At 45.2% G+C, this 14,457-nt stretch overlaps 1 protein-coding gene across 36 annotated transcripts in view; it reads right to left on the bottom strand.

Annotated features, from left to right (window-relative positions):
- clasp2 (cytoplasmic linker associated protein 2) overlaps positions 1-14,457 on the bottom strand; it is a 582,371-nt gene that overhangs the window by 97,739 nt on the left and 470,175 nt on the right. For 25 of the 36 annotated variants that reach the window (XM_038809871.1, XM_038809880.1, XM_038809882.1 and 22 more), the window contains 2 exons: positions 5,578-5,721; positions 177-286 (listed from right to left, as the gene is read on the bottom strand). In XM_038809871.1, the coding sequence (XP_038665799.1) occupies positions 177-286; positions 5,578-5,721 (254 nt within the window). The remainder of the gene's footprint in view (positions 1-176; positions 287-5,577; positions 5,722-14,457) is intronic. The other 11 variants (XM_038809903.1, XM_038809905.1, XM_038809907.1 and 8 more) reach the window with 1 other exon arrangement.

Raw genomic sequence — 14,457 nt, 5'->3', positions numbered from 1 at the left:
ATCGATACTTCTAATTAAATCAATACTTCTAATTAAATATAGCTGCATCAATGGCCAAATACTTGATGAGAACTTATTTCTGGAACTGAAAAAATATTTGAAACAATGCTTAAATGCAAGTCTACAAGTTTATTTATCAATAACTAACAGTGTTTTGCCTCTTACATTCACATTACCTTGGTGGTAGAGTATTCTGAGATGTGTTGGTTGGTGAAGTAAGGGGACTGGTCCAACCTGCAGGTGAACGTGGTGTGCTTCGTGTTACAGAACTGTTGCCAGATCCCTGCTTTATTAAAAGAAAAGTTAAATGCAATCAACATTTAGTAAAGCAATTTCTGAATTTATCTGAAGCAAAAAATACCAATAAAATGATTAGGAGAGGGGAGTGAGCACCACGGCCGTGCTTGGGAGGGGACTGGCCCGCGATCGGTGCCCACCGACCGTCGGGCCGGCGTCTCAAAGGGATGCACTCTTTCTCCTCCGCCGCCCCGCAAGATCAAGCCGCCACGTCTTGCGGGGCAGCGGAGGGGAAGATGGCAACCGCACATGTGCGGGTTTGAGCCGTCAGCTGTCGTGACGTCAGCCGCGCATGTGCGGGTTGGAGCCGGCCAACCTGCGCATGCGCGGCTGACGTCACTTAGGCGCGCCGGCCGCGTCATTCTCGGCGCGCCGCCTTGACGCAAGCGTCAAGGCCCGGCAGCTGAGAGTTACGGAGGGCCGCTCCTAGCCCCCTGAGTGGGGATGAATAAGGTGAGAGGAGCGGCCTCCAAGGCCGTCGTGAACTCGGCCGAGTTCACGACAGCCTTCCCGATTTTTCGCGGGAGCGGAGAATTCCGCCCACTATGTTCAAGATTGTAACTAGCATTGAGGAGAAGTCACAAGTCACACAAAAGACTGTGAGAAACATACAGTATTAGAATAAGAAGTTCAGAAATAGGAGGGATCAAATAGCGCCGGGAAACACGCAGCTAACACACTCACTATGGGACTTCGTTTCCATTTTGTTAAATCCCATCCGTAGAATCCATATGGGTGGAGGTAAGGAATAACAAGGGAAAGCAAACACTGATGGGAGTAGTTTATAGGTGGTGGACCAACAATAATAGACAAAGCGAGTTATAGAACTAAATTGTGGCTTTAATACACTGAGATGTGTGCCTGCCTGCTGCTGATCACTCACTGGGGGCAGGGCCACAGATCAGCCAATTATATACAACGCCCAAGTGGTGGAGCCACAGGCAGAGCCAACAGAAGTAACAGCAGTAAGTAACAATGGAACAAGCAATAACAGTGAATATATATATATACAACAGTGAGTAACAGTGGAACGTGGTTCACCACATTCACCCCCTGTTTAAAAAAAAGTAGTCCAGCGGGGGTGAAGTGGACTTACAGATTGAGTTTGACAGGAGCTTTAACCTTCCACCGTGATCGCCTCAGTCCCGGCTGTGGTGTGGGCACGGGTGTCGAGACCTTCGACTCCGGAAGCGTGGCGTCTTCTTCTTCTTCATCCCAATGAGCCGACGGAGAGGGAGACGGTGTAGAGGCGGGGGTGGTGGTAATGGTCACTGGGGAGGCTGCCGGTGCCAAGTCCCGAGGCAGCTGAGTGGTGGTGATGGTGGTAGATGGTGTAGGGGTGGGCGTGTTGGTGATAGTCGCTGGGGAATCTGCAGGTGCCAAGTCTCTGAGGGAGACTGTGTCCTGCCGGCCGTCATGGTGTGCCATGTAGGCATACTGTGGGTTTGCAATGAGGAGCAGAACCCCCTCGACTAGGGGATCTGATTTATGGCTCCTCGCATGCTTCCGGTGGAGGACGGGACCTGGGACGGGAGCGAGACCCCTGAGGTGGACTTCCTGGAGAAGGCAAACATATGTTCGTGAGGGGTCTCATTGGTGGCAGTGCAGAGGAGCGACCGGATGGAGTGGAGCGCATCGGGAAGGACCTCCTGCCAGCAGGAGACTGGGAGACTTCTAGACCATAGGACCAGAAGGACGGCCTTCCAGACCGTCGTGTTCTCCCTCTCCACCTGTCCGTTTCCCCGGGGGTTGTAGCTGGTCGTCCTGCTTGAGGCGATGCCCTTGCTAAGCAGGAACTGACGCAGCTTATCACTCATAAAAGAGGAGCCCCGATCACTATGGACATAGGTGGGAAAACCAAGCAAGGTGAAGAGACTGTGCACAGCCTTGATGATGGTGGGAGAGGTCATGTCAGGGCATGGGATGGCAAAGGGAAAACGGGAGTACTCGTCAACGATGTTGAGGAAGTACACGTTACGGTCAGCGGAGGGGAGGGGCCCTTTGAAATCGATACTGAGGCGTTCAAAGGGGCGGGCGGCTTTCACCAGGTGAGCTCTGTCTGGCCGATAGAAGTGCGGTTTGCACTCCGCGCAGACTTGGCAGTGCCTGGTCATGGTCCTGACCTCCTCGGTAGAGTAATGCAGGTTGCGGGCCTTGATGAAATGGAGGAGCCGGGTGACCCCCAGGTGACAGTGATCATTGTGGAGGGCCCGAATTCGGTCTACTTGTGCACTGGCACATGTACTGCGGGATAGGGCATTGGGAGGCTCATTGAGCTTCCCAGGCCAATACAAGGTGTCGTAGTTATAGGTGGAGAGTTCGATCCTCCACCTCAAGATCTTGTCTTTCTTGATCTTGCCCCGCTGTGTATTGTTAAACATGACGGCAACCGATCTCCTACTGGCTAGGTAATGCCTCCAATGTCGCACAGCTTCCACAATGGCTTGTGCTTCCTTTTCGACAGAGGAGTGGCGAATTTCAGAGGCATGGGATATTTTAGAGGCCATACGGTATACTTCCATTCATTTGGAATGACCATCCACTAAGATGCCTAAAAGAGGCCAACGAAGTCTACACATACCCACACACATGGACTGCCTGGCCACTCCCATGGGTGTAGGGGGGTGGGTGGGTGGGTGAAGGGAGGAGCTTCTGGTTCTCTTGGCATAAAGTACATTGTTATACCACGTCCACAGTATTGGTGTCAAACCTGGGCCATCTACTGTAGTTCCTCGCGAGCATCTTCATTTGGAAACTCCAGGATGGCCATTGTGCAGTTCCATTAAGATTGGGCTCTGCCCTGAGCGGAGAGCGACTGCCCAGGATACCCACAAGATTATACCTTCCTCAGCACTTAGTTCTTGCTTCTTGGATAGTTAGAGCTTCACATTGTCACGTTCTCCCTGTGTCGGCGTGGGTTTCCTCCGGGTGCTCCGGTTTCTTCCCACAGTCCAAAGAAGTGCAGGTTAGTGGTTTGGTCATGATCAATGCGTGGGTTTATAGGGATAGGGCAGAGAGTGGGCCTAGGTAGAGTGCTCTTTTGGAGGATCGGTGCCTCTTTCTGCACTGTCAGGATTCTATGGATCCTTCTATGGATCACCTCGCTAAATGTGCTACACACGGCACCCTCAGCATCGCGGATGCTTCAAGTGAGCCCACCTGCAGCTCCAGCTTAGAAATCTAGGGATTTGCAGAGGACATGGACTTAACACAATTAATGCAAGTACAGCATCAGTAACTAGGAAATTAATGGAACTAAAGAGTGACAAATCTCCAGGACCTGACGGTTTCCAACAGAGGATGTTAAAGGAAGTAGGGGAGCACACGGTGCAATGCCCTACCTATAATCTTTCAGAGTTTGCTAGATTCAGGAGTTGTACCTCTGGATTGGAAAATTGCACATAAGAAGGGTGAAAGCGGGAAAAAGGATAGAGCAGAGTATTCTCTGAATGGGTAAAGGCTAGGTACAGTGAATGTTCAAGGAGACTTGGAGGAACAAGTGCAGAAAATAGTCAAAAAAGCTAATGGAATGCTAGCCTTTATATTAAGAGAATTGGAGTATAAAGGTACAAAAATATAACGTATAATAATAATCTTTATTGTCACAAGTGGGCTTACATTAACACTGCAATGAAGTTACTGTGAAAAGCCCCTAGTCGCCACATTCCTGCACCTGTTAGGGTATACTGATGGAGAATTCAGATGTCTAATTCATCTAACAGCACGTCTTTTGGGACTTGTGGGAGGAAACCGGAACACCCGGAGGAAACCCGTGCAGACACAAGAACAACGTGCAGACTCCACACGGACAGTGACCCGAGCCGGGAATTGAACCCGGGACCTTGGCACTGTGAAGCAACAGTGCTAACCACTGTACTACCATGCACCTATACAAAACCCTGGTAGACCCCACTTGGAGCACTGTAATACTGTGACCAGTTCTGGGCACCACACCTTAGGGGGGGTAGTGTAACGTAGGTTTACCAAAATAATACATGGATTACAGGGATTAAATTACGAGGAGTGATTACAAAAATGAGACCTGTTTTCGCTCAAATTTAGAAGGTTATGGGTTGATCTGATCAAAGCATATTAACAGGGAAAGACAGGGTGGATAAATATAAACTCTTTCCACTGGTTGGACATTCTAAAACTAGGGTGCATAGTCTAACAATTAGTGCTAGACGGTCAGGAGAGATGTTAGTAAGAACTTCTTCCCTCAAAGGGTGGTAGAGGTTTGGAACTCTCACCCTCAAACAGCTGTTGAAGCTAGATCAGTTGTTCATTTTAAACCCGAGAGAGATAAGGGCTGGATTCTCTGCACCCGACGCCGAATTCGCGTTTAGCGATGGGGTGGAGAATCCGTTTTCCTGCACGAAATCAGGACCGGCACAGGCTCCGCTATTCTCCACCCCCCGAAAAGCGGTGTACTCGGGATGTTCACCGCGCCGAGTATCCAGTGCCTCAGGCCATTGCTATCCTCCGCCCCCAACCAGCCAAATTCTTGACAGCGTGGTTCTAATCTGGTCCTGCCATTTGGGATCCTCGCGTGGTGGCTGCGGACTCAGTCCGGGGCCGCCACAGTCGGGGGGAGAGCTGATCGGAGGGCAGGCGGGCTTCATTCAGGACTAGGGGCTACGTGTGCGGGCGGTCTGGGTCGGGCGAGTGGCCAATGCGGGGCACTATTTCAGCGGTCCAGGTCCACGGGCTGAGTCCACCATGGAGCACGGCGCGGCCGTTGGAGGCCGCTGCCGTGCGCAGTGCGGCCTCTGACCCGGAAGTACGGGGGCGCTTCGGCAGCTGGAGCTGTGAGCTCCACGATAGCTGCCTTCCTGCTAGACTGTGAATCTGTGGCCTTTTGACGCCGGTTTTCCTGCCGTAAAAGACCAAAGCTTTCACAACTGCGTGGGGCCATAGTCCCAAAAACGGAGAATCCAGCCCCAAATTTGTGTTAAGTAAAGACATTGAGGGATGTGGGCCAAAGGCAGGTATATAGAGTTAGGCCGCAGACCAGTTATAATCTCATTAAATGGCTGCACAGGCTCAAAGAGCTGAATGGCCTATTTCTGTTTGTGTATTCCTAACAAATGATCTAGGATACACACAGGCAGTTAGAAAGAACTGTGCTTAAAGTTGCAGGTAAGATGATAGCACAAGCTAAGATTATTCAAGTTTTGACCTTGCCGTTCATGACTCTCCTGATGCTCCGGTGTTCAACGCTTGGTAACTCAGAATTTACAATAATTGTTACAATAATTGATAAATTGCAATACAAAATACCTGGGTAGTGCTGGCTAAACTCCGAAGGTGGGTTTGAAGAAGTTTGGTGGCTCCATCCTGGAATGTTTTTGGTAGAGCTCCAAGCAGCATGCTGAATTCTGGAGTGTTAAGTTGGAATAGACATATCAAAACTGCTTGAGCTGCCTAAAAGTAGAGCAAACAAGTGGAATAATTAGTTCCACCCATCACTATACCTATAACTTCAATAAGATAATCTGCAGTGTTTCTCCATGTCCACATTATTCAATCACTAATACTTAATTCAATATATTTTTGCTGAAAGGAGTAGTACTTAACTGCCATGAGAACTCAAAAATCAGGTACCATGGCCATCAACCATTTTCACATTTTAACCAGTTAACTAAATTTAACTTTCATCTGGAAAAACACTCTTGATTTGCCATTTTCAGGATTGTCTTTGTAAACTGTTGCTCATTAAGTTGGAGAGGTTAAAATTTGCCTTGCCTCAATATAAACATTAAAAGGATAGGCCAAGGACATTTATAAGTTTCCTAGGTCCTGAAGATTTTCTCAACAGTCTGTTTTCCTTACTGGCTGACATTTAATGCAGCATTAAAATATGGCTGCACTGTTACAGGTGCCATCTTTTGAATGACTATATAAAGTACAACACAAAATTCCCCAGAGTACCCTATACAATGCTCATTGTTCAAACATCACCAAATACAAACTGTCTGCTGATCTAAAGGAAAAACCAAAAATACTGAAATACCCAGCTGTTTTGGCAACATCTGTCAAAATAAAAATCTAATTAAAGTTTCAGGTCAATGACCGCTCTACAGAACTGGGAGTGCTTAGAGATGCAAAAGTGTTATGGGCAGCACGGTAGCACAAGTGGCTAGCACTGTGGCTTCACAGTGCCAGGGCCCCAGGTTTAAATCCCTGCTGGGTCACTGTCTGTGCGGAGTCTGCACATTCTCCCCGTGTCTTTGTGGGTTTCCTCCGGGTGCTCCGGTTTCCACCCACAGTCCAAAGACATGCAGGTTAGGTGGATTGGCCATGCTAAATTGCCCTCAATGTCCAAAAAGGTTAGGAGGGGTTATTGGGTTACGGGGATAGGGTGGAAGTGAGGGCTTAAGTGGGTCGGTGCAGACTCGATGGGCCGAATGGCCTCCTTCTGCACTGTATGTTCTATGTTCTAATGTTCTTGTTCTATATTATCGCCAAGCAGGGGAAAATGGAAGGGGAGGAAAAGTCAGAGTTGGTATAGGGCGAGAATTAAAATCAGTGTTAAACAGCGATTGTTTTCAACTTGATATTTTGCATTCACTGCTCATGATGTGGTCTTCTCTAAATAGGGGCAACTTCTGCTTTGCAGAACACCTTTATTTAGTCCATAAGCGTGACGCTGAGCTTTTAGTTGCCAGGAGATCTCTTGGTGTTCTGGCTAACATTGATCCCTCAAACATCATCACTACACAAAGATTATCAGGTCCTTTAGTCCACTGCTGTTTGTGGGTCCTTTCTGTGTGCAAATTGGCCAGTGGCGTGCAGAGGGGGGGGGGGGGGGGGGGGGGGGGGCGACGGTGCATTGGCCCCGGGCATCCATTGGATGGGGGCATCCAATCAGAGAAGGAAATAATTTATTTATTTATTTGTTTTTGAATTTAGAGTACCCAATTATTTTTTTCAATTAAGGGGCAATTTAGCGTGGCCTCTCCACCTACTCTGCACATTTTTTGGGTTGTGGGGGCGAAACCCACGCAGACACGGGGAGAATGTGCAAACTCCACACAGACAGTGACCCAGAGCCGGGATCGAACCTGGGACCTCAGTTCCGTGAGGCGGTTGTGCTAACCACTAGGCTACCGTGCTGCCCCAGAGAAGAAAATAAGATAGTAATTTTAAAATTTCAGCAGTGATAAATCAATTTTTGGAGGCTCACCACACTGCAGAGGCAGTTGTTAGCCCTTTATTCCTTTAACATGGTGTACCCTTTCTGTCTAGAGAAAATGGTGCTTCTCCCCATCCCCCCACACGCATGCGCATGATGTACGTGGTGCAACCATCAAAAGCAACAAGCAGACGTGGCTGTTCATTCCTGCGTTTCTTCGAGTCATTACTCATCTTTTCTTCAGCTTTTTGTGCATCTAGATTAGTTCTTTTACCTACTCAGGTCAGTGAATAGCTCTAGAACGGGTGCAACTACGTTTTTTATAGGTTTTCTGGTGATATTTAATGAAATATTTACGTGGGATGTAGTAAGAGTGAAGCTTGGATGATCAGAGGACTGCTATGGCATTTAATCTCGGAATAGGAGACATTTATTCCTTAACATGCTAATATTCGAATACAGATACCACTAATTTGCAAGTCTATGATATAAATTGCACAAAATTATCAGTGGAGAATCAGTGTGAAATAATTTGATACGAAGGAACAAAGAAATTAAATATGGTTTATCCGTCTGCAACTGACCGATTGTTTACCATTTTCTTCCCATTTTCTCATGCGTCTTACGGTTTTTGAGATAGAAAATGAAATGTTACGAGTATTTTGTGTACAACCGAGTGGAGCACAGAACAGGAAAAAAAAAAGTGCTGGAGTCGAAGAAGAGTCCCATCAAAGAGGGGCATTAGATGCATGGATAAAAAGAAGTAAAGAAGAAGTAGGAGAACCTGGAGAAGTAAAAGATGATGTGTGTGCAGAGAAGGATTTTTCTGATACGGATTCAGCTCGGTCAGAACATAATACTCTCTCTCCTCAGTCTCGTTGTCAGAATGATGATCCATGTGAAGAAAATAAAGAAGATTTTAGCATATTTTTGCAAAGAAGCGATTTTGGCTGTTTGAAGAAACCGATTCCAGATCATTTGAAGATGACAATATTACAACATGGCCCTGAAAGATATCAGAATAAAAGTGGTCCATATGCTGAGAAGGATGGGAGATCATTTTCCAAACAGTGGTTTGATAAAGTTTCCACAAACGGAGAAATTATGGAGAGAAAATGGTTGTTATACTCTCCATATCGGAAAGCATGCTACTGTTTTGTTTGCTTTTTGTTTTCAAAGGAGCATTTGTCGTCTGTGTCAAACTTTGGAAAGGAAGACGGTTTCTCCACTTGGAGAAAATTAAATCCAACAATACCTGACCATGAGAAAAGCCCTTCTCATAGAGCTCACATGAGGGAATACCTGAACCTCGTAGTTCGACTCCATCATTCAACTACGATAGATGCTGAACTTCAACAGCAAATGTCTGCTGAAAAGAAAAGATGGAAAGCTATAACTGAACGGATTGTCGAGGTTATATCCTTTCTGGCAAAACAGAATCTGGCCTATCGTGGACATCGAGGAGAAGGAATATCTGGGTTATCAGAGCCAGGGGAGACAGTCAGTGAAAATACAGGAAACTTTCTAGCAACAATCAGACTTTTGGCCAAATATGATGACATCTTAGCAGAGAGGGAAAGAGAAACCAAAAAGTGTCACCTACTTGTCCAACAGAATTCAAAACGAAATAATCAATCTTCTTGGTGAAACTGTCAAGAAAAATATAATTTCCGAAATTAAGGACGCAAAATATTTTAGCATAATGCTGGATTCAACTCCAGATGTTGCCCATGAAGATCAGGTTTCTGAAATTCTGCGTTACGTTCATATTGATGAAAACAGAAAAGTAGAAATAAAGGAGACATTTCTGGTATTTTTTTCAAGTCAACAAGAAAGATGCAGTCAGCCTGGTAAATAAAATTCAGGAAAAATTGGAAGACGACAAAATTTCCATGAATGACTGTCGTGGTCAAGCATATGATAACACAGCAGTTATGGCTGGAGTGAGAGGAGGTGTTCAACAAAAAATTCTTGAAGTTAACCCAAAAGCTGTGTTTGTGAACTGCGAACAGCCTCAATTTGGCCTGTGTCCATGCAAGTGAGGTGCAACCTGTTGTTGTTACATTTTTTGGCATTCTAGGAAAACTCTTTACTTTTTTTTCATCTACTTCTCATTGGGAAGTGTTAAAATCATTTGTCACTCGGACTGTGAAAAGACAGTGTGACACAAGATGGAGTTCCAGCCATGATGCTGTGCAAGTAATCCACGAAGAGTGTGACAACGTTATTGCAAGCCTTCAACGCCTGCTGGAAGGAGAATTTTCAAGGAAAACTAAATCTGATGCAGGATCGCTACTGAACTCTATTCAACAGTTCCCGTTTATAGCTTTATTAAATTTTTGGTACTCAGTTTTATCATCAGTGGAGAAAGTCTCAAAACGTTTGCAGGATCCGAAAATGGGGTTCCATGAAGCTTCTTGTGATCTGAGAGGACTTATTCATATCTTGAATTTGAAGAATGACAAAATTATCCACAATGCAATAGATTTAGCCAATGAATATTGTGAAAATTGGGGAATACCAATTGCACGAACAAGGAGAAGAAGAATAATGCCTGGATAGTCAGCAAGAGATAGTGGACTGACGGCACAAGAAGAAATGAATAGTGTAATGGTAGAGATTGTGAACAGATTAAAAACTGAAATTGAAGACCGCAGTGTCCGTCTTCAAAGACTCAGTGACCGATTTTCTTTTCTTCTGAACTTGAATTCAGTAGTGATTGAAGATGAACAAGAAAGAGAGAAATTAAAAAAGGAATGTTCAGACTTTGCAAATTATTATGACAATGATGTGGTTGCAATTCAGTTATATGACAAAATTATTGATTTTGTGATGCTCCTTCGAGCTGGAGGGAATAGAGTTCCTCCTGATCCTAAAGATGCTCTGGAGTCTTTACTGCAGTATGGGAGGGATGTCTTTCCGACGCTGTGTGTTTCATACAGATTACTGCTTACAATCGCATTTTCAGTCGCAAGCTGTGAAAGGTCATTTTCAAAACTGAAATTAATAAAAACATATCATAGGTCTTCTATGTCACAGGAGCGACTGACCAACCTGGCTTTAATAAGCATTGAAAAAGAATTTCTCACAGCTGATGTAAAAAGTGAAGTAGTTCAGGTGTTTTGTGACAGGAGGTATCATTTGGGGAAAAGAACTTAATAAATTTGATTGATTTATATTAAAATCGAATAAAGCGTTTATTTCATGTTTCATCTGTGTTTATATATTCAAAATATTTTCCTTTCTCATAATATTTCTCAGTATATTAGGCCTTATACTTGAGTCTTTGGGGCATACAATCAAGATTTGCCCCGGGCATCACCAGACCTCTGCACGCCACTGAAATTGGCTGCCATGTCGCCTACATTGCAACAGTGACTCCATTTAAAAAGCACTGTTGACTGCATTACACCATGTGACCTCATGAGGTCATCAAAGGTATTGTATAATTCCAAGGGAATGGCAGCATAATAGTGGTAATGTTACTGGACCAGTAATTTAATCCTAAACTTGCATTTCTGAAAGCAGTTCCAGTGCTTGTTCCTCTTCCTCTGTCGGGTAGTGCCGCAGAAGGTTAGCAGCTGTTGCCAAGATGGATGTCCTCCGGCACACGCCACCAAGTAAAAGCTATCCACAAAGGTAACAAAGACATGGGATCCATGGTATTTCTTGTGCTGCTGCTGTGTTAGGATCAACTCAGCTCTGGGGACGCAAGTTAAAATTTTACCACAAGAGCTGAGCAATATAAATTCTATTTAATAAATCAAGAATTAAAAAAAACTAGTCCAAGTAATGGTGACCTTGAAATTACCAGATTGTTGAAAATAACATTCTGGTTCAAGTATGTCCTGTACAGAAGGAAATCTGCCTTTATTACATGGTCTGGCCTACATGCCACAACAGATAAAACTTCTGGAGTCCTGTCATATCCAGTTGTGAATGGTGGCCACCTCACATATATAACACAAAGGCTGTGATAGTGTAGCACAGTGATTAGCACAAAATTAAAGTCAATGGGAGAGGGGCGGGGTGGGAGAGGACTAAGGTGGTTGGAGTCATGGTAGCAATGGTGATGACACCAATCCAATAGTGATTTGGTGCCCCTTCTGTGGCCAATCAAAAACCTCGAGGCCCAGAGAGGTCGCAGGCTATGGAAAATATCCTTCTGAAGGCATCAAAAGTAGCATTGGGTTTGCATGCCAAAGAAAAGCACAAGATAATGTCCTTTAGAGACGGTGGTAGAAGGGATCTCTGCGGACTTTGGAACTTGTGCTAAAAGTGTTTGATGCACATTTCCGCCCAAAACGGCACCTCATAGTCATGTTAGTGAATTTCAATCAGAGATTACAAAGACCAGGGAAATCCATTGAATCGTTTCTCATCAATCTGTATAGGCTAGCCGACTGTTGGGGGTATGGTTCATTGAAAGATGAAATTATTCGTGACCACATTGTCGTCAGAGTCTGCGACTAAAGGCTGCCAGATTTTCTACAGATGAAACACGACCTAAGACTTAAAGCAAGCAGTTCAATACCCGAGGCAAGCCAAACTTAGGTAGCTAATTTGGGCTACATGCTGTTGAGATACCGAAGCTTCGGATGAGTCTGTTGGTTGGATAGGCTCAAGTGCAGCAGCCACACCCACTGAAAAGCCTGCCAAAACTGTGAAAAATTCCACAGCAGCCATCGTGAGGTTCCTACTTTGCGGTAGTATGAAGTAGTCCTGAAGGCAAGATTGCCTGCAAGAGAGTTTCCAGTGCGGAATGACAGGATGCTTCAAACAGTTCTCTATGTCAAGAAATCTCAATGAAGGAAGAGGCAAGAAAACATCTACAAAATACAGACAATTCGAGCAATTGAAAATAATAATAACCATGAAATTACACAGTTCCTTGGAGGAGAAAAGAGTCATAAGCAAGGCCTTCGGTGTGGAAAAGAAAGGCTTTAAAACGGACTTCAAAATTGACACTAGAACTCGCATTAAGATATTGGCTCATCATTCCATAAAACATTAAATTGCAAGGTATTAATCTAAGTAAACGATCAAATAACCACCACCCTTTGTTACAAGAACGACAGATGGTTTGAGACAATTAAAGCACAGCTTTAATGAATGGAGATGTATGTGTACAATTGGATAGTTTAGAAAAGGTAAAAGATGATCTACATCAGGATAACTGGATGCCTCTTATAGAAGAATTTTCAATATCAGGTGAGAAGACAACTTTTCCATCAACAGCAGCTGGTGAGGCTAATTCCTAGACCCCAGGAACAGGCTGAGATTATCGATCTCTCAGTTATTTTTGAAGATAGGCCATGGAGAGACAGAAGGCACTGCAGCAGATGGTGACTATATTCAAGAGGACCTTCCAGAGATAGCTTGGCTCTTTCTTGAAGAAGATTATGAGAAAGACACTGTTGCAGCACCTGTTGGAAGATGAGATTTTGGAAATTGGGGGAGGATGTGGCATAGTGGTATTGTCGCTGGACTAGTAATCCAGAGATTCAGGATAATGATCTGGGGACCTGGGTTAGAATCCCACCACGGCAGGTGGTGGAATTTAAACTCAATAAAATATCTGGAATTAAAAGTCTAATAATGACCATAAAACCATTGTTGTAAAAACCCATGATGCTCTTGAGGGAAGGAAATCTGCCATTCTTACCTGGTCTGGCCTATATATGACTCCTGACCCACAGCAATGTGGTTGACTCTTAAATGCCCTCTGAAATGGCCTAGCAAGTCACTTGTATTCAACAAGTTGTATTCAACCGCTACGAAAACACAAAAACAGAATGAAACCGGACGGACCACCCGGTATCAAACCAGGCACCGGAAACGACAATGGCAAATCCAGCCCTGTCGACCTTGCAAAGCCCTCCTTACTAACATCTGGGGGCTTGTGCCAAAGTTGGGAGAGATGTCGCACGGACTAGTTAAGCAACAGCCTGATGTAGTCATACACACAGAATCATACCTTACAGACAGACAATGTCCCAGATAGCCCTATCACCATTGTGTATGTCTTATCTCACCGGCAGGACAGACGCAACAGAGGTGGTGGCACAGTGGTATACAGTTGGGAGGGAGTTTCTCTGGGAGTCCTCAATATCAACTCTGGACCCCGTGAAGTTTGGTGGCTTCAGGTTAAACATCGGTAAGGAAACCTCCTGCTCATTATCATGTACCGGCCACTATCAGCTGATGAATCAGTATTCCTTCATGTTGAACACCAGTTGGAGCAAGCACTGAGGGTAGCAAGGGCGCAGAATATGCTCTGGTTGGGGGACTTCAATGTCCATCACCAAGAGTGGCTTGGTAGTACCATCGCAAACGAGCTGGCTGGGTCCTAAAGGATATACTTGCCAGACTGGGACTGCAGCAGGTGGAGAGGGAACCAACAAGAGGGAAAAACATACTCGACATCATCCTCACTAATCTGTCTGCTGCAGATGCATCTGTCCATGACAGTATGGGTAGTCCCATGTGGAGACAAAGTCCCGTCTTCACATTGAGGATATCTTCCATCGTGTTGGGTGGCACTACCACCGTGTTAAATAGGATAGACATCGCTACTCCAGACTGGGCTTTCATGAGGCATTGTGGGCCATCAGCAGCAGCCATTGTATTCAACCAGAATCTGCAACCTCAGGGCCTGGCATATCCCTCACTCAACCATTACTGCCAAGCCAGAGGATCAGCCCTGGTTCAATGAAGAGTGCAGCAGAGCATGCCAGAAGCAACATCAGGCATACTGAAAAATGAGGTGCTAACCTGGTGAAGCTACAACACAGGACTACTTGTGTGCCAAACAGCATAAGCAGCAAGTAATAATAATATAATAATCGCTTATTTTCACAAGTAGGCTTCAATGAAGTTACTGTGAAAAGCCCTTAATAGACAGAGCTAAGTGATTCCACAACAAATGCATACAGATCTAAGCTCTGCAGTCCTGCCACATCCAGCAGTGATTAGACAACTCACTGGAGGAGGCTCCACAAATCCTCAATGATGGAGGAGCACAG

Source organism: Scyliorhinus canicula, chromosome 10, assembly GCF_902713615.1.
Source record: "Scyliorhinus canicula chromosome 10, sScyCan1.1, whole genome shotgun sequence".
NCBI lineage: Eukaryota > Metazoa > Chordata > Chondrichthyes > Carcharhiniformes > Scyliorhinidae > Scyliorhinus > Scyliorhinus canicula.
The sequence above is the reverse complement of the archived record's forward strand: the minus strand, read 5'-3'. Positions and strand labels throughout refer to the sequence as shown.